General features: G+C 37.9%; 1 protein-coding gene across 1 annotated transcript in view; it reads right to left on the reverse strand.

Annotated features, from left to right (window-relative positions):
* The window catches only part of PLS1 (plastin 1), a 117,210-nt gene that overhangs the window by 32,540 nt on the left and 61,863 nt on the right, over positions 1-22,807 (reverse strand). The window contains exons 2-6 of the mRNA XM_003265336.1: positions 15,195-15,300; positions 9,924-10,087; positions 8,353-8,482; positions 3,079-3,211; positions 1,247-1,328 (exon numbers count right to left, since the gene is read on the reverse strand). Of these exons, the coding sequence (XP_003265384.1) occupies positions 1,247-1,328; positions 3,079-3,211; positions 8,353-8,482; positions 9,924-10,087; positions 15,195-15,264 (579 nt within the window). The 5' untranslated portion in view covers positions 15,265-15,300. The remainder of the gene's footprint in view (positions 1-1,246; positions 1,329-3,078; positions 3,212-8,352; positions 8,483-9,923; positions 10,088-15,194; positions 15,301-22,807) is intronic.

Genomic DNA, 22,807 nt, shown 5'->3' on the forward strand with positions numbered 1-22,807 from the left:
TAGTGCATTAAAGAAAATACAGAAAAAATATTCTATAAGTATTTTGTGGTAGCCACAGAGTGGATCTGAGAGGCTATCATGCAGTTTTATTTTTAGAGATAGCACACTTCCAAAATATGCAGGGGGTAATAGTCTATAGAAGACTAGCTTTCTATAGAAGACTCAACAATTTTAGTGAAATCAAGGATTGCACTTGCCAAATGAAGGACACAGGTTAGCAGTAGCTTAATTTTAATAGCTACTATTGTGACCGCACCTTAAATAGTTGCTATTACTACCATCACATTAGAGGGGCAGTATAACACAGTGATTAAGAAATGAGCTCTGGCACTAAATGACTGGGATCACATCCTGGCTCTGCCTCTGTATAACCTGTCAGTGCCTCAGTTTCCTCATCTATAAAATCATAGTATATACCTTATTATAAAGTTGCTGGGAGGATAATTTACATAGTGTGTTTAGAACAGTGACTGATACCCACTAAGTACTCAGTAAATATTAATATCCACTCATTGTTCTAGAGATTTTGAGGGGGAAAGTGTGGTAAGTATAAATACTTGGACTTATACAAGATCTGTATGGAGGAGCCAACTACAGAACAATTTAGTACAAAAAGATTAGTTTAAAATTTTGTGAAATGATAAAACTGCAGTGTTCTTTTTCAACCACCTAATAAGAGCACTGGCATCAAAAAGGTGTTCATTAATAAATAATTCAACAATTACAATAATATAAACTGAATACTACAGCTTAAGTAAGTGCATCCAAAGTACCTTGAATCTTCATTTCATTCATTAAAAAATCCAACTGAATTTTTATTTAATAAAAATCCAGTTTTGGCCAGCCATGGTGGCTCACGCCTATAATTCCAACACTTTGGAATTTGACAGCATGGTACTGTCAGGAAGATGACTTGAGGCCAGTAGTTCAAGACCAGACTGAGCAACATAGCAAGACCCTATCTCCACAAAAACTTTAAAAAATTAGCAGGGCATAGTGGTACATGCTTATAGCCCTAACAACTCAGGAAGCTGAGGTTGGAGGATCACTTGATCCCAGGAGTTTGAGGTTACAGTGAGCTCTATTGGGGGGCATAGTGAGACCCTCGTCTCTTTAAAAAACAGTTTTTATAGGAGAATAACATTACATTAAATCAAAGGTTTTATCTGGGTCCAAGCATTCATTAACAAAGGTCTTATATTTCTCAGCATAGTAACATGATAATAAGCAAAGGGCAAATACTTACAGAAATAGTGAATGGCGTGAGCTTTTTCTTATTGATGGCTCTTTCATCAATTGTATCTGGTTCAGATAAGTTGATCATTTTGCTAAAGAGAAAATAATTTAATACTCCAAGAATTTTTTTTAGTTTACTATTGCAAACAGCCAAAGTACATAAATTTTGAAAATAACAATTCATTACTTTAAAATATTAAACAGTAAGCCAGGCATGGTGGCACGTGCATATAATCTCAGCTACTTGGGAGGCTGAGCCCAAGAGTTTGAGGCCAGCCTGTGTAAAACAGAGAGACCTCGTCTCAAATAATAATAATAATAATTAATTAAACTAAAATTCATGCCAGGAACTTAATTCTTAAAATCCAAGAAATATTCCCATTCCTAAAACAAATCCATCACTCACTGCAATAGTAATCTTAGCATTTCTCCTAATTTTTTTTGACCATCCTGAATTTTCTTTTCTTTTCTTTTTTTTTTTTTTTTTTTTTTTTGAGAGGGAGTTTACCTCTGTCACCCAGGCTGGAATGCAGTGGTGTGATCTCAGCTCACTGCAACCTCCACCTCCTGGGTTCAAGTGATACTCCTGCCTCAGCCTCCCGAGTAGCTGGGATTACAGGTGTGTGCCACCTCTCAGCTAATTTTTGTATTTTTAGTAGAGATGGGGTTTCACCACGTTGGCCCGGCTGGTCTCAAACTCCTGACCTCAAGTGATCCTCCTGCCTCAGCCTCCCAAAGTGCTGAGATTACAGACATGAGCCACCATGCCCAGTCATCACCCTGAATTTTCCTTATGTTAGTTTTGTCTTTATTTCACTTAATGATCATCAGTATTCCACAGCCTAAAACAAAGAAATTCTCCAACAAGCCAAGTTTCATAAAGTAGTATCAACACTGTTAAAATTACTATTGTTGCAGAAAGATACGAAGCCAGAGATTCATCTAAGACCAATAATGTAGACATTTTCAGAGAAATTAATATAAATTTTGTCTCTATATTTTAGAATTTTACCTTTTAAAACAAGAATAGGAAAATACCCATTCGGTTCATAATAGGAATTTCTCTGAGAGTCAAAGAAAGATTAGAATTGTAGGTGGAGGTCAAGGTATATTTTATATTTAATGTCCTAAAATCTAATATCCTGTACTTATGGGTAAGGTTTTGTTTTCCTTTTTAAGTAAAAACATTTTAAAAAAGACTGAAGGAAATGTGTTAGAATATTAATAAGTCATTTATGGGTGGTAAGGATATTTTTGATGGTTATTTTCTACTTTGTAAATCTTTTGTACTTTTTATAAACTAAAGAAAAGACCTCTTCTTTGTCCAAAGAAGTATGCTGGGACTGTGGTACACACAACAATGACAAAGACATTCCCTCAGAGAGTTTACAATATAGTGAGAAAAAATAGAATGCAAAGAGCCAAGGATAACACAAGGCTGAATCAAAACATTATTTTCATTTAGGTACAAATAAGGAATATCTTCCCTTTGCATTTCCTCATGTCCCGTTCCAGTCAATAATCAATACTCTCTTACTGGAAAAAGAGAAACCCTGCGAATATTTAAAACTGCATCAGACAAATAACTCAAAAGATTCCTGGCAATTATTATAGTAATACACGTAAAAGGCAACAGAAAAACAAGGGATTGTATTTGAAGGAAAATTTTGGAAATTTTCCAGTAGATATACAGTAGTTCATTTTCTATGCAATATAAATTCCTCATGACCTAAGTAGCTACTGACTCCAAAAGACAATGGACAGCTGAATTGTAGTTTTCATGGAATGCTCGTCAATGTAATCAGAAAGAACACAGCTTCCTTAACCAGAAGTTCAACTCACCAAAGAAGGACGCCATCTGCAAGTGACTTGAAAAGACTATCATCATTGGGATTCATGGGTATAAGATGCTTACAGTCAGGGTCATTCTCCAGGGCTTTGTTTATCCAGTTAACAAAAGCCACTTTTTCTTCCTCTGAAAGGAGAAAATCTTGGTAGGCAAATCTCATTTCACAAACTTTATTGCACTATAAAAACATATATAGCTATTGCACTACAAAAACATACTTGTTAATTTCTGCTCAAAGATAATAATTGACCATTATTACAAATCTACTAAAACACAAAAGGGTTTAAGAAAAGAAGAAAGGTGGCTGGGTGTGGTGGCTCACGCCTGTAATCCTGGCACTTCCCAAAGCACTTCCAAGGCGGGCGGATCACTTGAGTTCAGGAGATCGAGACCAGCCTGGGCAACATGGAGAAACCCCGTCTCTATTGAAAATACAAAAATTAGCCAGGCATAATGGCACATGCCCATAGTCCCAGCTACTCGGGAGGCTGAGGCTTCAGAATCGCTTGAACCGGGAGGTGGAGGTTGCAGTGAGCGGAGATTGTGCCACTGCACTCCAGCCTAAACCACAAAGAGACCCTTTCAAAAAAAAAAAAGAAGGGGGGAGCACGGTGGCACACGCCTGTAATCCCAGCACTTTGGGAGGGCTAGACGGGCAGATCACGAGGTCAAGAGAGCAAGACCATCATGGCCAACATGTTAAAACCTCATCTCTACTAAATACACAAAAATAAATTAGCTGGGCATGGTGGCACGGGCCTGTAATCCCAGCTACTCGGGAGGCTGAGGCAGGAGAATGACGTGAACCCGGGAGGCGGAGCTTGCAGTGAGCCGAAATTGCGCCACTGCACTCCAGCCTGGCGACAGGGCAAGGCTCTGTCTCAAAAACAAAAACAAACAAAAAAACTGATATATTAGGAGAGATGAAGGTATATATCTTAAATGAGCACAATATATATTTGGTTTGATTCAAAAATATTTCCAAGTATGCATTGCTTCTGAAAGCTAATGAGTCAGAAGCAGACCATCAGAGGTCAAATATGTATATGTAATTAAATAAGGAAAAAAAATACAAGAAACAAATACCATGGCAATAAATCCCATCCTCCCCAAAAGGTTTAGAGAGTTGTGATTTTTAGCTTACAACAGAAATACTGAATTCAGTCAAAAGTTATTCAAATGAATAAAACAGCTCAATTTCAATGGAATTTAACTATTAAAAAATTGACACAGGTTGAGGCAGGAGAATGGCGTGAACCCCGCGGGGGCGGAGCCTGCAGTGAGCCGAAATCACGCCACTGCACTCCAGCCTGGGCGACAGCGAGACTCCGTCTCCAAAAAAGAAAAAAAAATTGACACAAATTGGCTGGGTGCGGTGGCTCATGCCTGTAATCCCTGCACTTTGGGAGGCTGAGGCGGGCGGATCACCTGAGGTCAGGAGTTTGAGACCAGCCTGGCCAACATGGCAAAACCCCATCTCTACTAAAAAATACAAAAATTAGCCAGGTGTGGTGGCAGGCACCTGTAATCCCAGCTACTCCGGAGGCTGAGGCAGGGAGAATTGCTTGAATCTGGGAGATGGAGGTTGCAGTGAGCCGAGATCACACCACTGCACTCCAGCCTGGGCAACAGAGCAAGACTCTTGTCTCAAAAAAACAAAAAACAAACATAAAATTGACACAAATCTAGATACCAGCACTATCCTTGGCCATCTTCATCCACCAACTTCTCAACACATGGCTTCTAGTATGGGTACATTGATCTTAAGTAGAAAATTTTGTTGGGTTATGCAGTGGGGAAAATAGGAAGGAACGTAAAGTAAAAACATTGTACAGCTTTATTATTATTCTGTAGATATAAAAATCATTTAAGATTATAAATCCTTAAAGTAAATAATCCCCATTTCCATCAGAGGGTAGCACATAATGAGTTGGCCTTCTCCATTGTTGCCCCAGTTCCTAGAATTAAGTAATTTTCCCAAGGGAATATTTTGCAGGTACCTCCAAAATTTAATCCACCACACATACATACACACACAAGCCAACAAAAACACAAATATGTACTAATATTTCCTCTTTGTACATATCATAATCTGCCTTAACTTCTTGCCTCCTCATACACACCTCCTTAGAAAGATTTGGAGTCTAGGAATTCAGAGATCACTAAAATACTGTATCTGCCATTGAGGAATTTTTTAGTGTAATTATAAAACAAATATACAAAGAAATGTGATATAAGGGAAATACACACACCACCAGAAATATATATGCAATGTTTGCAGAATTTAGAGAAAGAAGCAATCACTTTTAGTTAGGGTGATCAAGAAAAGGCTTTATAGAGGAGGTACTATTTGAAATATAGGTTTTCAATAGGTGAATATAGGCAAGGAAAGAAAGGATGTTTCAGGTATAGGAACCAGGAATGAGATACCACATCACAACCACTAGGATGGCTGTAATTTTTTAAATGGGCAAAAACAAGTGTTGGTGAGAATGTGAAGAAACTGGAGCCCTCATACATTGCTGGTGGGAATGTAAGATGGTGCAGCCACTTTGGACCTTGAGAGCTTGTTTGGAGGTTCTAGCAGGGGAGTGCAGCTACTCGCATACCCTTGCCCAAAGACCAGTCCTCCTCTATTGGGGATGGTCATGCTCTTCAACCGAGCATGGAGCTTCGGGAAGGACTCACATGGAGCAGTGAGGGAGGAAGGGGACACCCGCCTAGCCAGCCAGATCAGCCAAATCAACCCTGGCAATAAATGGAGTGACAGATGTTGCAGCCAGATCGCCCTCACAAGTGCAGCCACTTTGGAAAACAATTTGGCAGCTCTTTAAAAATGTTAAACATAGAGTTAACAAAAATTCGAGCAATTCTACTCCTAAGTATATGCCTACGAGAATTCAAAGTATATGCCCACACAGAAATGCATTCATGAGTGTTCATATAGCATTATTTATAGTAGCCAAAAACTAGAAACAACCCAAATGTCCATCACCTGATGAAAGGATAAACGAAATGTGGTATTGCCCATAGAATGGAATATTCAGCGATGAAAAGGAATGAAGGGGCCAGGTACCATGGCTCACACCTGTAATCCCAAGGCAGGCAGATGGCTCAAACCCTGGAGTTCAAGATCAACCTGGGTGACATAGCAAAACCCCATCTCTACAAAAGATAGAAAAATTAGCTGGGCATGGTGGTGCACATTTGGGAGGCACGGTTGTGCACTTGGGAGGCTGAGGTGGGAGGATACCTTCAACTCTGGAGGTCGAGGCTGCAGTCAGAAAAAAAGGAATGAAGTATGATATATGTGACAACATGGATGAGCCTTGAAAATGTTACACCAGTGAAGAAGCCTGTCAAATGAAAGGCCACTACAGTATGATTCCATTTATATGAAACTTCCAGAATAGGCAAATTTATAGAAATAGAAAGTAGTTTAATGGTTGCAGAGCCTTCGGGAAGAAGGAAATGGGGAGTGACTGATAATGAGTATAGTGTTTTTCTTTGGTGTAATGAAAGTGTTCTGAAATTAAATAGTGATGACAATTGCACAACTATGAATATACTAAAAACTACTGAACTGTATAATTTAAAAATGTATTCCATGGTATGTCAATTATATCTCAATAAAGCTGCTATTTTTTATAAAAGCCATTAAACGTTCCAGATCTTTTTCTAGAGAATAGTTATATAGGTGTATTCATAGGTTAAAAGAAATCAAGCCATATACTTAAGAATAGTACACTTCAGCCTGGTGCAGTGGCTCATGCCTCTAATCCCAGCACTTTGGGAAGCCGAGGTGGGTGGATCACGAGGTCAGGAGATTGAGACCATCCTGGCTAACACGGTGAAACCCTGACTCCACTAAAAATACAAAAAAATTAGCTGGGCGTGGTGGCAGGCACCTGTAGTCCCAGCTACTCAGGAGGCTGAGGCAAGAGAATGACGTGAACCCGGGAGGTGGAGCTTGCAGTGAGCCGAGATCGCACCACTGTACTTTGGCCTGGGTGACACAGCGAGATGCCGTCTCAAAAAAAAAAAAAAAAAAGTACACTTCACGCACTTTACTACATGTATCTTATACCTCAGTAAACAAGTAAACAAAAATTTATGGTGACAAACATCAGAAAAGAGGTTACCTCTAGGGAAGAATAGTTACTATCAGGGGAATGAGGGAGTCTTCAGTTGATGAAAAGATTCCATGTCTTGTTCTGGTTGGCAGCTACGTGAATGTATACACATGGAAAAATTCATTGAGCCATATACTTAAGATCATAGCACTTTGCTGAATGTGTATTATACCTTAATAATTTTTTTTTGTCTTTAAAAAGAAGCCACTTCAGTAGAATTGACAGGCAGAAACTGGGTTAAGGGGTGAATACCTTTCAAAAAGTGAAGGTAACAGTTACGGACCTTTGCCTTTATGGCTGCTTCCCTAGTGGGAAAAAGTTAGGAAAAACATATAATAGATGAGAGAAATTTGAGTATATTGCTAGAGGAAAATCCAATTAGGAAGGGACAGAATCAAGAGGATAATTAACAGATTCAGATCTGAAATGAAGAAAGAGGGGAAAAGGTTACAGGTAATTTTGTCAAAAGGCCAAAAACGCATAGTTCTAGTTATGTTCATATAAATAAAAAGAACTTGGCCAAAGATTCTTAGACATCTTAGATAACTTAACATGGGGAAGACACCTCATCTTAAGAGTTAATATGCTTCTGCATTTCCCACTGGGCAATGGTCCAGTGGTTTAATCAGATCAAGCAAGTCAGGTGCTATGCTCTCTAGTCACTTAGTTACTAGATAAAAGGTGAATCGGGTATCTCAGATCTCAGAAAATGGAAGAGAAAAATCCTTGTAATATAAGCCTCTCCCCCATTCCTAGGTCAGGTCTAAAAGTAAAGTTACCTCATTAGTCAGGATGAAAAGCCATTCAAAAGGCACTTTTAAATACATCTAATGCTGGAGTATAAACAACTTCCACTTTGTTGTTTATAATCTTGTTTCTGTAGACTGAGCCTGATACATAGTAGGAACTCATCGATTTCAATGATTCTAGGATTTTTTATTTTGACATCTGTGAAACTGAGATGTATTTCAAATTCGATGGCATGTCATACTGTGGTCTGCAGTATTTTTTTCTCCTCAATGGCACATAAAATAATGGTATGAATCACAATGAGTGGCATCTTAGAACTGATTAAATATGTCACTTAATGAATGAATCAGTGACTAAAAGATCAAATTGGGAGAAGTCAGTTACCTGAATAAGAATGCTGTGTGCCCTCACTGGAAATAGTTGAAGTTCCTCCAATAGCAGTAATCCCTTCCCTCTTGTTAATTATTTTTCGGAATGTTTTGCTGATATCTTTGCTTTTTAATTCTTGCATTAGCTGGAATGGAACATATGTAAAATTGAGAATCAGATAATCAATAAAAACCTGACAAGATGAAGGATATTTATTTACACTTCTTTATTTGAAAAGACACCAGATTAAATACTAGTCAGTTGTACTTATTGCTTGTATACACAGATAACTTTCATCATTTTACCAATAACACAAAATAGACAAATACTTGAACCCCAAACAGTGGAATAAATTTTTTATAACTAAGCTTAAATTGAACACACTGAAATTATTCTTCTTGGCTTGCCATAATCTTTTGTACTGAAAACCTAAAAAATAACTAACTACATGCTAAAGATAAAAGAATGCCTTAATGAAGATATTTTCCTGCCTGAACATCTCAAATGCATTCATGATAAAATAAGTCAGCTCTTAGAGGAAATAGCATAGGCTTACAGAAACTCCCTTTCCCAATCACTTTCTCATTGGGCTCACCAGAGATTGGCAAGACTCAATTCAATCAGTTCTCCTTGCAGCAAAGTGATCGGGTTTTTTTAAAATGCAAATCTGATCTTGTCACTTCACATTCTATTCTTCCCACTTCATTGGCTTCCTATTGCTTCTAGGATAAAAACAAAAATTCAACATGGCCCTGTGTGACCTAATTCTGAGTTACTTCTCCAGCTACATTCCTTACCCTTACCATCTCAGCTCCAGCCACACAAACCTTCTTTCAGTTGCTTGAGAATATTCACCATCTCTAAAGCCACAGGGACTCTACACATGCTGTCATGTCTACCTGCCTCTCACATTATTCATTTTCCCACAACCCACTTTTATCTGTTTAACATCTTTCTTCAGAACACATCACAGTCTTCACAATGTAGGGATACCTTCCCTGAGTCCCTGGGTTATCCAGCCTTGCCTCCAAATTCAATTCCTTCTACCACAAACTCTCACAGGACCTGTACCACTCTGTCATAGCAATTCTCATAGTTATCTTTTATCAATTTGTGCAATGCAGCCTTCCCCTACACATATAAACTCCATGAAGGCAGGAATCACATTTCTTTTTACTCATCACATTACTCACAGTGCCTAGCAAAATTTCTAGGAAGAGAAGAGCTAAAATACCTGCTTAATCAATAAAGAATGCAAAGTCAGACAATTTATATTTCATAAATATTTTTTCAATTATATTAATGGTCAATAAGCATTGAACTCACCTAGTTATTCTAGGGAATGAATTACTATTATCTAAACCTGATTTCCATTCCAACAATTTGAGAATAATTTTTTTCCTTTGCTTTATGAATTAGTTGTGGAAATTATTTCGATAATAATAGTTATTGTCATCATCATCATCATTTTAAAGCAGTCCTTTCTCTGGTCTCTGAAGCTGGATTTAACCAAAGCTAGTGATGACATTACTACAATTCTGCTTTAAGCAAGATTATCAGTAGCCCGAAAGGATTAGATTACTTACTGACACAAACTCTTCAAAACTGATTTTGCCATCTTTGTTGCTGTCAGCAACTGATAGAATTTTCTCCACAATCTCGCGCACCTTGTAGCCAGGCAGAGGAAGGCTTGCTTCCTTAAACAGGTCTTGAAGTTCATAGTCACTGACATACCCACTATTGTCAATATCTGTAATGATATATCATCAAATATATTTTGTAATCTTTGTTGAAGATGTACACTAAGAAGGCCTTTTGGGAGGATTCATAGACGTGCAGACAGAGCCTTCCACATTTGTTTCACAGGTGGCAGTAACCTTTCTTCCTGTACCTGAACTGTACAGAATATGCTATATGCTTTATTTTAAAAACTCATATTTAAGCCAGGCTTGGTAGTTACAGCTATTTGGGAGGCTAAGGTGAGGGGATCGCCTGAGCTCAGGAGTTCGAGGCTGTAGTGAGCTATGATCGCACCACTGCCCTTCAACTTAGGCAACAGAGTGAGACCCCATCTCTTAAAACAAAAACAAAACAAAACCCTTGTATATATTTAAATGGAGTTTATCCCCATAGATTTAGGGCCACCATATATATTTTAAGGGTACTGTTGCTCTGATAGAAAACCCAGTTTCAGCACATGACTAAGCATCAAAGAAATAAGCATGGGGGGGCCAGACGCAGTGGCTCACACCTATAATCCCAGCACTTTGGGAGGCCGAGGTGGGCAGATCACCTGAGGTCAGGAGTTTGAGATCAGCCTGGCCAACATGGCGAAACCCTGTCTCTACTAAAAATACAAAAATTAGCTGGGCATAGTGACGGGTACCTGTATCAAAGCTACTCGGGAGGCTGAGGTAAGAGAATCACTTGAACCTAGGAGGCAGAAGTTGCAGTGAGCCGAGATTGCGCCACTGTACTCCACCCTGGGCAACAAAGTGAGATTCCATCTCAAAAAAAAAAAAAAAAAAAAAAAAGGAATAAGCATGGGGAAGTCACAGATAGCTAAAAAGGAGCACCCATTCAGACTTTAACTTCTTGAGGGAATTTAGAAAATAAATCCGCTGACCCCATATTCCACATAAAATACATGCGCTGTGTAAAATACACATAAGGCATTTGTGTTCTACATTTAATTTGGTGGCAGTTCTGTTTCATCTGTCAATAATTCATTGCTTCTTCATTATGTATTCATGATAACATTACGTATGCTGAATCATGCTTGATGTCATTTGAGATTAGGTGTTCAAGAAATTCATACCTATATTTGGAGTTTGGGAAACAGGTTTTCAGGTGTTTTCATGTCATGGTGTCATTGAGAGATGCCCTTCCCTAGGTTTTCCCTAGAGGCTGGGTATCGCTTCTTGACTCAGAACAAAGGCAACACAAAACACTTCTGCCCAGAGTTGACAGCAGAGGTTTGCACTGTTTTGTTGCCTGGATTCACCTTGTATAGGCTCTCTTTGCTCATCTGGTAATAGCTGCTTTGTTTCCTATATTTCTTGTTCTTCTTAATAAAAGAGCTGCTATGCTAACTGAATTAATGGTTAGGATAGAAACTTTTCTTTGGAACTCTCATATGAAAGTTTTAGAATTAATACTGTTCAGAATGATAGAATATTTTTAGACTGGAACCACCAATAACCAAAATATTGGTATAATTGCAAAATTCAGCTAGGAAGCTAAGTTGCTTGATATTGCAATAATATTGCTTTCTTTGAATTTAGAGAAAAATCTCATTACATGACCAGTTCAGAACTGTTTCCCATAATTCTGAAATATACACATAGATTAGGCTGGCTTATTTCTAAACCAGCATAATAGTAGGAAATATTTTAAAATAAACAAGCCTGAGGAAGTTATTTGCCTAATAACCAGCATGTTAAACTAACAAGATTAGTTAAGAGTTAGGATTCTGAAGACAGATATGGGGGCTTAAGCTCCCAGGCTCCATCCGTAGGCCCTCTGTGGTTTTGGTGTGACATGACAAGAACTAATAGAAACCATCTAATGAACATATATGCTTAGCCAAGCGACTTGTTAAGAACTTGACTTATCTCATGAAATTGTTTTTTTCTTTTTTTCTTTGAGACGGAGTCTCGCGCTGTCACCAGGCTGGAGTGCAGTGAAGCGATAAGAACTTGACTCACCTCATGAAATTCTTTCTTTTTTTCTTTGAGTCAGAGTCTCGCTCTGTCACCAGGCTGGTGTGCAGTGGTGTGATCTCAGCTCACTACAACCTCTGCCTCCCAGGTTCAAGCAATTCTCCTGCCTCAGCCTCCCGAGTAGCTAGGACTATAGGTGCGCACCACCACGCCCAGCTAACTTTTGTATTTTTAGTAGAGATGGGGTTTTACCATGTTGGTCAGGACGGTCTCAATCTCTTGACCTTGTGATCCGCCCGCCTCGGCCTCCCAAAGGGCTGGGATTACAGGCGTGAGCCACCACACCCGGCCATCTCATGAAATTCTTAAAACAACTGTGAGGTGGTTACTAATGTCATTCCCATTTTAAAGGTGAGGAAATAAAGGCTTAGGTTAAATAACCCTAAAGATCACAGTTTGAAAAGAAAACAGGACTTTCTTACAACTCGACAACAACAACAAAACAACTTGATTCAAAAATAGGCAAAGGGCTTGAAATGACATTTCTCCAGGGAAGATATACAATTGGCCAATAAGCACATCAGATGCTAAACATCACTAGTCATAAGGAAAATGCAAATAAAATGAGATACTACTTCACACCTAGGAGAATGCTTATTATCCAAAAGAACAGAAAACAAGTGTTGGTGAGGATGTGAAGAAAATGGAACCCTGGTACACCACTGGTGGGAATGTAAAATGGTGCCTCCACTATGGAAAACAGTATGGTAGTTTCTCAAAAAATTACATATGGAATTACCATATGATGTAGCAATTCCGCTACTATGTTTTCATTCAAAATAATTGAAAGCAGGGACTTGAACAGGTATTTGTAGATCCATGTTCATAGCATTATTCACAATAGCCAAAAGGTGGAAGCAACTCAAATGGCCATCAGTGGATGAATGGATAAGCAAAATGTGGCATATACATACAATAAAATATTATTCAACCTTAAAAAGGGAGGAAATTCTGACACACGCTACAACATGGATGAAGCTGTTGATGAGGACACTGTGCTAAGTGAAATAAGCCAGTTACAAGAAGACAAATATTACATGATTCCACTCATGTGAGGTACCTAGGGTAGTCACATTCATATAGAAGTAGGATGACGGTTACCTGGGGCTGGGGGAGCAGGCAGTGGGAGTTATTGTTTAATGGATATGGAGTTTCAGTTTGGGAAAGGGATGGTGGTGATGAATGTAGAACAACATGAATGTACTAAATGCTAATGAACTATACACTTAAAAATGGTTAAAATGGTAAATTCTGTTATATATATTTTACCACAATTTCAAAAAGAAACAATACAGAGAAATATTTCAACTTCCCTCTTCTCCCCAGTGGCCCCAAAATACTCCATCTAATAACATTGGATGGCCGTGTTCCTCTGTCCCTGAGAAAAGTGTGCTACAAATTAGCAGAGAGGTTTCTGAGTTCACAGAGTAGCAGTTTATCTTGTAAATAAAGTCAGCAAGTACATATTCTGCTAGTGTTACTGCTTTGCTCAAATAGAACAAATTATCTTGCTCTCAAAATTGTTCCATCAAGGACCTGCTTCTGGGTCGGGGTTTTGTACTTAGCAGAGCAGCTCCCTCACTACGATCTATTGAAAGTCAGCCCTCAACACAAGGTTTTGTTTAAAAAAAAAAAATTGTTCCATCAGTGAATTGTTTATTCAATATATCATTAAATAAATATTGCAAGATTATATTAATATGTTCATGAGTCAAAGATTAAAGTTGTTGTGCTAAACAAAGCAAATATATTACTAATTCATATATTTTACCAAGACCTGGGTAGAACTTTTATTCAAGCTACAAAACTGCATCTATAAAATAACCGAAATATCAAACTATGAGATACATTTTTATTACTTCCTCTATTTCAATGCTCAAAATGAGCAGAACATTTCAACAATTGCCCAGTTTTTGTCTTGAAAAGATTCTGGACACTACATACAATTCTCTATAAAATGTATGATTGTTTTCTGAAAATCATACCATATTCATACAATGCTCTAATGACAAATATGCCATTCCCAGGGAGAAATGGAAGAGCCCAGAGATTTGTAGAATTTAATTTACTTTATTTCACAGTAATGATTTGTAAAACATGAGCTTCCTGAGTTTTACAGTTTTTTGGTTTTTTTTTTTTTTTGGAGTGCTTTATTTTTTAAACATATCATTTTTCTTTGTATTGGTCAATAAAACTCATGTTGCATGATATTTTACTCACATTAATTTTAGTCATTATTAGGTTTGTGAGAAACCTAAGCACGAGACCAGCGGTGATCATTTTCTCCTCCCTGATCTACCATATGACTGTTTTTCATGGAGGGCTCTATTACACCAGAAAAGGAGCTTGATGAGTAAGGGGCAAACAGAGTGGTGTCACTGTCCCAATGTCTATTCACTGTGCTCACCTTTCACTGGGTTCACCTTTCACTTGCATACATTTGCAAACTAAAGCAAAAAAAAAAAAAAAGGTATTTATATTCTCCTTGTTTACCATGGGTTTCCTAAGAGCAAACTGCAGAAGAATTGAGATCCAACAGAGTATGAGGAAAATTTTTTGGAAGAAAAATACGAAACTGTCAAAATGATAATGTCATAAAGACAAAACACTAAATGGCTATAAAAAGTGAAAGAAGAAAAATAAGGCATACGGCCTTTAAAAACAACAGTAAGACTTTCTAAATTATGCATGTGGGAGAAGGAAAATAAGACATATGGCATTTAAAAACTATACTGAGATTTTAAAAATATTCTGCATGAAGTCAGAAAGTGTTATTGTTAGTGCAAAGATGTGAAGGCCAGAGTTCAGTTTATACACAAGGAAGTATTTTTATATTTTTTTCTCTGCAATAAGGATACCGTGTTAAGTGTATCCAGTTACATAGTCATTCATTAACCTGGATTATTCTCTGCAAAGAAATGATCAAAGAATTCAAAGTCCAATTCACCTAGAAATTCAAGCCAGTCTTAGCTTATCTTTCAGAAAGAAAGAATCCAGTGAAACCTAGATAGAAAAAAAAGGAATAAATCTGGAGGTAATTGGGTGGTGGTAGATGAAATAAAAGGTATTTTTCCATTCCTGAAGTCTGACATCAAGCAGACCAGTAATACCATATTTACTTTTTCTCAAGCATACCTATTTTATTAAATGCCTCTTGTAGTTCTTCAAGCTCCTCCCGAGAAATGGTAGTAGTACTGTTTTCCATCTTTGGACAGAAAAGACTATCTTCAGGTCTTTATATCTAGAAAAAGCAATATTATAAAAAGAGTATGAAGCCTTTGGAAACATTTAACTAGGCAATATAAGGTACAGAGGAAGTACATTCTCTAGGAGGAATTATCTATGAGATCTGGCTGACAAAGAACAAATATGAGTAGTTCCCCTGGTAATCTCTCAGCATAGGCCAGCCAAACTATAACTGAGACTCAGTAAGGGGAAGAAACACCTATTTTTCTCACCTTGTGCTTTTACACAGATATTTCTCAATAGCCTAACGAATTAATAATTTCTATTTGCATTTTACCCCACAATTTCAAGAAAATAAGCATTGCATTTCAAGTTTGAGAAAAGTATAGCATTTGTAAATATACAGCATAAGGTCAGAAAGTAAAATTTTTTAAGACACGAATAATGTCCACAAAAAAGGTAAATTCAGCATCTGCTTATCTTATAATGGGATTTGTAGTTTTAACATTCAGCTTTACAATATCCAACCACTGCCACATTCTTTCCCCTACCCCATGTGAAGTCTCTGAGGATCTGTGGGGCTCTTCTTTTTTATGGCATGATCGTGGCTCACTGCAGTCCCGAACTCCTAGGCTTAAGTGATCCTCCCACCTCAGCCTCCTGAATAGGTGGGACTACAGGCATGTACCACTGCACCCAGCTAATTTTTTAAGTTTTTGTAGAGACAGGATCTCACTATGTTGTCCAGGCTGGTCTTGAACTCCTAACCTCAAGCAGTCCTCCTGTCTTGGCCTTCGAAAGTTGGGGGCAGGGGGCTTTTGTATTCTGAGTAGGTAAGACAAACTAAAAAGGAAAAAATTATGTAAAATTGGGCTATAGAAAAAGTCACAAGGTGGTGTGTGTTCACTGCAGAAAATAATTGATAATGAATGTCCCAAACAGAAAATTAACCTTACTCATAATCCTTCTATCCAGAAATATCGACAAATATAATTTCGTTGTCTTTATCCTTCTGACCTACTTTTTTTTTTTATTTTTTTTGCGACAGAGTCTCACTTCTTCACCCAGGCTGGAGTGCAATGGCACGATCTCAGCTCACTGCAACCTCCGCCTCCCCGGTTCAAGCGATTCTCCTGCCTCAGCCACCCCAGTAGCTGGGATTACAGTCATGTACCACTATGCCCAGCTAATTTTTGTATTTTTAGTAGAAATGTGGTTTCACCATGTTGGCCAGACTGGTCTCGAACTCCTGACCTCAAGTGATCTACCCACCTCGGCCTCCCAAAGTGCTGGGATTACAGGCGTTGAGCCACTGCGCCCGGCCCCCTTCTTACTTTCAAAACACATGTGTACCTTTTTGGGGGTGAGAACAATGTGACCATACAATATTATAACCTTTTTGTTGGTACTAACACACTGTCACTACCTTTTCATGTTGTTCATCAACATAATACCTAATGGCTACATATTACTATATAATAACTTATTTGGTAAATCCCCTCTTTCAGAGTATTTGCACTGCTTCTAATTTTTCATTACAAATAATGCTTCAATGAACATCCTTGCAGATAAATCTTTGTTCTTCTCCATGTTTATTCTGTGTGATAAATATCTAAAAGTAGAATTACTTACATTTTTAAGACTTCTGATATCTAGCAATGCAACTCTTAGTTATTTTTATTATACTTTAAGTTCTGGGATACATGTGCAGAGAACATGCAGGTTTGTTACATTAAGTATACATGTGCCATGGTGGTTTGCTGCACCCATCAACTCGTCATCTACATTAGGTATTTCTCCTAATGCTATCCCTCCCCTAGCCCCCACCCCCCAACAGACCCCGGTGTGTGATGTTCCCCTCCTTGTGTCCATATGTTCTCATTGTTCAACTCTCACTTATGAGTGAGAATATACAGCATTTGTTTTTCCGTTCTTGTGTTAGTTTGCTGAGAATGGTTTCCAGCTTCATCCATGTCCCTGCAAAGGACATGAACTCATCCTTTTTCATGGCTGCATAGTATTCCATGGTGTATATGTGCCACATTTTCTTTACCCAGTCTATCATTAATGGGCATTTGGGCTGGTTCCAAGTCTTTGCTATTGTGAACAGTGCCGCAATAAACATACGTGTACATGTGTCTTTATAGTAGAATGATTTATAATCCTTTGGGTATATACCCAGTAATAGGATTGCTGGGTCAAATGGTATTTCTGGTTCTAGATCCTTGAGGAATCACCACACTGTCTTCCACAATGGTTGAACTAATTTACACTCCCACCAACAGTGTAAGAGTGTTCCTATTTTTTTTAAGTGAAAGCAAGTTTATTAAGAAAGTAAAGGAATAAAAGAATGGCTACTCCATAGACAGAGTAGCCACAACTCTTATTTTTAAAATGACTTAGTGGCTTTTCTATTCAGTGTAAAGCTAAAGATGAATACAAATTATATTGTATTTCTCATAAACACTTAGTTCTATCAGACAGTTAATATGTGCCTCAGAAAATAAGTGAAAACAAGTGCTTTATAAAACAATAGGAATCGAAGCTAAGTGGAAAATCCTTTTTATACACTATTATAAACTTGTATTTATATAGAAAGTTCAGTATCATCCCTAATTTTTCAGTGAAACACATCAATTTTCAAAATAATTTATTCACTGAAACTTCATTGATCACTGAAAAATTAAATTGTGTGAAGCCGTCTAAGAGTATGGCTCATTTGTGATCTGCACACAAATTTATTCAGGAATTTTGGTGTTCTTTCAAAATAACAGATTTCCATCTCTTACAATTTTTCTGGAGCCTGGTTCTAATTAAATGTGCAATTAATCTTTTGGTCTTATTTTAAATATACTATTGTCCGCTATTTTTAATTCTACACTGTTTTTTAAAAAATTCTAAAGAGCTCAAGTCAGTAGAAAAAGGAGTAAATAGAAGTCATCTTACTCCCCAGATGCAGTTTCTTACATCTTAGCATTAAATACTCATTTCATTGGATTCACACCTTTAGAAAGATTTACTATATTTAAAACTATTTACAGGCATACTTATTTTGTGTTCAAAGAGATTAAATAGTTTTTTTTAGGATTGTTAAGCATAATTCCCTGGGTCTGCAAAATGTTACTTGTGTTGTGGCTGGCTTTGAATCTCTGTGGTTTCAGTCATCCTGTATATCCTTTCCTATATTCAAAATGCTTTCTATCCCTTGCCTCAAGTTTTAAAAATAGTGACCCAATTTTAGCATTTGCACTCCACAGAAAGGCTGCAAATTAACAGTGTCTGTGTTGACCTTGCATTTGAAACAATAAAAATAAACCTGGGGTTATATTCTTTGCTCATGCCTATTCAAATTTATATAATTTGTTAATTACATAAAATGTTTTTAGTCTCCTATAATCAGGCAAAAGCAACATGTAAACTTATCAAAAAAGCAATTGACCCATACAACATTGTTTCCTATCTTTAAAGCTTTGTTTTTATAGCTAATAAGTGTAAAGATGTTGCTTTGAATCCTTTGGCATTAAAATGAAACAAACAGAAAAATATAAAAGGATCTTCAAGATTGGATACAGACAGCTCCTAACTTACAATGATTCGACTTAGAATTTTTCAACTTTACAATGGTGTGGAAGTTATACACAGTCAGCGGAGAGCGGTATGATACTCTCACCATGCTGGGCAGAGGTGGTGAGCCACAGTCAGCCACACGATTACAAGGGTGAACAACCAATACTCTACATTTACCACGTTGTCGAAAGTTTTGCCCAACTTTAGGCTACTGTAAGCATTCTAAGCACGTTTAAGGTACGCAATGGAAAGCTATGAGGTTCAGTAGATTAGGTATACAAAATACATTTTTTACTTACAACGGGTTTATTGGAATGGGACTCCTCTATAAGTTAAGGAGCAACTGTACTCTCAAAAAAACAAAACAAGATGCAGAAAAGTAAGTGTGGCAGGGGAAGGAGAGTGATGGTATCACCTGTATGTTTATAAAACATTTTCTGGAAGGGTACAAAAAAATGGTAACAGTCGTGATTTTTACGTTGTTAGTCTCATGGCAATTGAGGGTTGTTTCTATTGCCTTTTTTTCCTGAAACTGTTCTAAGAAGGGTTTTAGATTCTGCCAATCATAAACAACTGCTCTGACTAACTTTGGTAAACTTTTAAAGGCTCAAGGAAGAAATTTGAGGGAGGATAAAAGACCAAATCCAATTTTACCTAAATTTTCAAAAGTCTCTTTTAGAATGTGCTTCTTTAACTTTCCAAATATATATTTGGTTGTGTCATGGTATACTTGAGGATTAGGCGAGGAAAAAAGAGGCTTTAATGGGTGAAAGAAGGTTCCACTTTACATGATTTGTGCTTAAAGTGGAAGTAAATTAGCCAGGCATGGTGGCATGCACCTGTAATCCCAGCTACTCAGGAGGCTGAGGCAGGAAAATTGCTTCAACCCAAGAGGCGGAGGTTACAGTGAGCCGAGATCGTGCCATTGCACTCCAGTCTGGGCAACAAGAGCAAAACTCCATCTCAAAAAACAAAACAAAACAAAACAACAACAACAAAAAAAAAAAAAAGAAAAGAAAAAGAAAAGAAAAGTGGGAGAGGAACTGATCCTCTAGGAGAAATGGAGACTGAGGCAGACTGGGAAGAGGCTTACTCTTCATTATATGCTTTTTGTATTCAGTTTTTTAGACTATCAGCCTACCAAAATAAACAAATAACTGAAAAGCAAAGGCAATTTTGGTAAAACATTTTTAAAAAATGAAACAAATACTAGTGGTCTAAAGATACACATTACTGGATACTGATGATAAAATTATATATACAGTACCTATAGTGACCATTTTAAATAACAGCACCTATGTTTCTTTACAAAGCAAAATCTATGATTAAAATAGTGAAATAATTTATAGCTTTCCACAAAGGCACCTTTTCATTTCCCAGCTATTCTATTTTCCCATCTTCCATAGTGGCCCTGTCACAAGTCACTTGAAATTCTGACTTCTCAAGCTAGCCCCTGACTCAGGTCAGCCAGCTTTTCCCCTTATCCGTCCTCCAAAATTTCCTTTTTCCTTTATTCTTCCTCATCTAGAAATATGAAATATAATGGCAAATATTGAGGGCTTTCAATGGGTCTGGAACTGTGCTAACCTCCTCACATACATGAGCTCACTACGCATTTATCTGCTCTACTGATGGTACAAGTATCATCCCTTAAAAATGTATATTTGAGGCCTACAGAGATTAGGTGACCTGCCCAAGGAAGGTAGACAAAATAAGAGATTCAAAAGCAAATGTTTTTCTAGTGCCCAAGTTCTTAAGTTCTACATGTAGTTCAATTAGCATTCCTACTCTCTCACGGCAAGCATCATAACTAGTTTTAAGGAAAGGAATGATGACTACTTAACACTAAAATGTGAATAACCAGTAAACCAAGCCCATAAAGTGTTAATTCTTCCAACTATATTTACATTACTATTTAATCAATATGTATACATCAGTAAAATAAATGAATCACATCTGTTTCTCAAAATCATACTAAATGAAAAAAGCAAACTGCTAAAGTATACATACAGTATACTATTTATTATAAATTATAAAAACACAAAATACTATATATGTTGCTTATGATCCCATACATATGTAGTAAAACTTAAACACACATGATAATAACACAAATTCAGAATAGTGATGGTCTATGTAGAGGGAGGCAAGGAGCAGGGCTTGCAGGGTAGGGCTGGATCTGTTACATCTTTTTTTTTTTTTTTTTTTTGGAGACAGATTCTCACTTTGTTGCCCAGGTTGGAGTGCAGTGACATGATCTTAGCTCACCGCAGCCTCTGCCTCCCAGGTTTCAGCGATTCTCCTGCCTCAGCCTCCCGAGTAGCTGGGACTACAGGCGCCCATCACCACACCTGGCTAATTTTTTTTGTATTTTTAGTAGAGACAGGGTTTCACCATGTTGGCCAGGCTGGTCTCGAACTCCTGACCTCAAGTGATCTGCCTGCCTCAGTCTCCCAAAGTGCTGGGATTACAGGCGTAAGCCAATGCCCCCAGCCTGTTACATCTTTTTTAAAGATACAGTTGAAGCAGTTATGGCAAAATGCTAATGTCTGCTCAATCTAGGAAGTGAGTACATGGACATAGGTTATACTGATTCTGTATTTTAGTCTTTTGCTTTAAATAATTCGTATTATAAAAAATTATTCTTAAAGAGAAAAAAGGATGCTTCTTAATCCAAAGCCACAAGCCACTAATAAAGGAAAATCAAGCCATAAAAATAATAAAAAATAAAGATGACCAAGAATATGTTTTTGAACAGAGGAAATTTTACCGAGGCTTTAGGAAACTTCTTTAAACTACTTCAATCTTGAGAAATTAAAATAATTAATATTATTGTGGGAGAATAATTTATTGAAATGTTAAATTGTGTTTATTCTTTTTCCTCAATTAAAGCAATAACACGCTGGGCGTGGTGGCTCATGTCTGAAATCCCAGCACTTTGGGAGGGTGAGGTGGGCGGATCACGAGGTCAGGAGTTCGAGACCAGCCTGGCCAACATAGTGAAACCCCATCTCTACTAAAAATACAAAAATTAGCCAGGTGTGGTGGCACATGCCTATAGTCCCAGCTACTCGGGAGGTTGAGGCAGGAGAATTGCTTGAACCCAGGAGGTGGGGAGGTTGCAGCAAGCAGAGATCGCGCCACTGTACAACAGCCCGGGCGATAATGCGAGACTCCGTCTCAAACAAACAAAACAAAACAAAACAGCAATATCACTATAACACTTTCTTATCTGAGGGACCCTAGCAGCACAGAAGGCAAAACCAGTCTAGAATCTGTGGTTCCCTCAGTCTTTGGGAAGAAGCATGAACCTCCTAGAGGGCTTACTTAGGTTGGATGTCCTGGCAATCGGATCGGGGGGGGGAAGAGGCCACCTCTGTGAAACCACTAGATGAGGAAGGCAGAGAGAGGGAAAGATCGCCCGCACGGGGAGGAAGGGAAATCTCTAGGTGCCAGCAAGTAAGTCTGCTGCTTGCTGCCCTAGGGGTGGCAGATGCAACAGAACCTCACCAGAAAGAATCTGCAGACTAAGCCAAGGGGTGTTTCCCAGGCAGCCACTGAAGACTGATGAGAGAGAATAGAAGAGCTTCCTCTCAGCCTTTTGCTCTCCATTAGACCCCAGGACAACAGAGGCTGAGGAGCAGATTCCAGGTGCCTGAGAAAGACTTGGCAGTATTCAGGCAGGATGAAGCATGACAATAAAAATAAAGTTGCTTTAAAGAATATCAAGAAATGTGATCTTTCTTTTATCTGACTTTTATGGAAAAAGACTTGATAGTGTTTCTCTGGAGAATTGACTGAGATCAGAGGTTCCAGAATATTTCAGTATCTCTGGTGAGTAGAAGTTCTACTGGTACCCCATGTCCTCTTCTTCTTCTTTGCAAATTATTGTCTCTCTCACCACAGTCCTTCCCTTTTCCTATGTTACTTCCCATTTTCAGCCCTCCATTACAAGTTTACAGATCACAAGGTCACTGAAATAAATCACTATGTGG

This window comes from Nomascus leucogenys, chromosome 8, assembly GCF_006542625.1.
Source record: "Nomascus leucogenys isolate Asia chromosome 8, Asia_NLE_v1, whole genome shotgun sequence".
In the NCBI taxonomy this organism is placed as follows: domain Eukaryota; kingdom Metazoa; phylum Chordata; class Mammalia; order Primates; family Hylobatidae; genus Nomascus; species Nomascus leucogenys.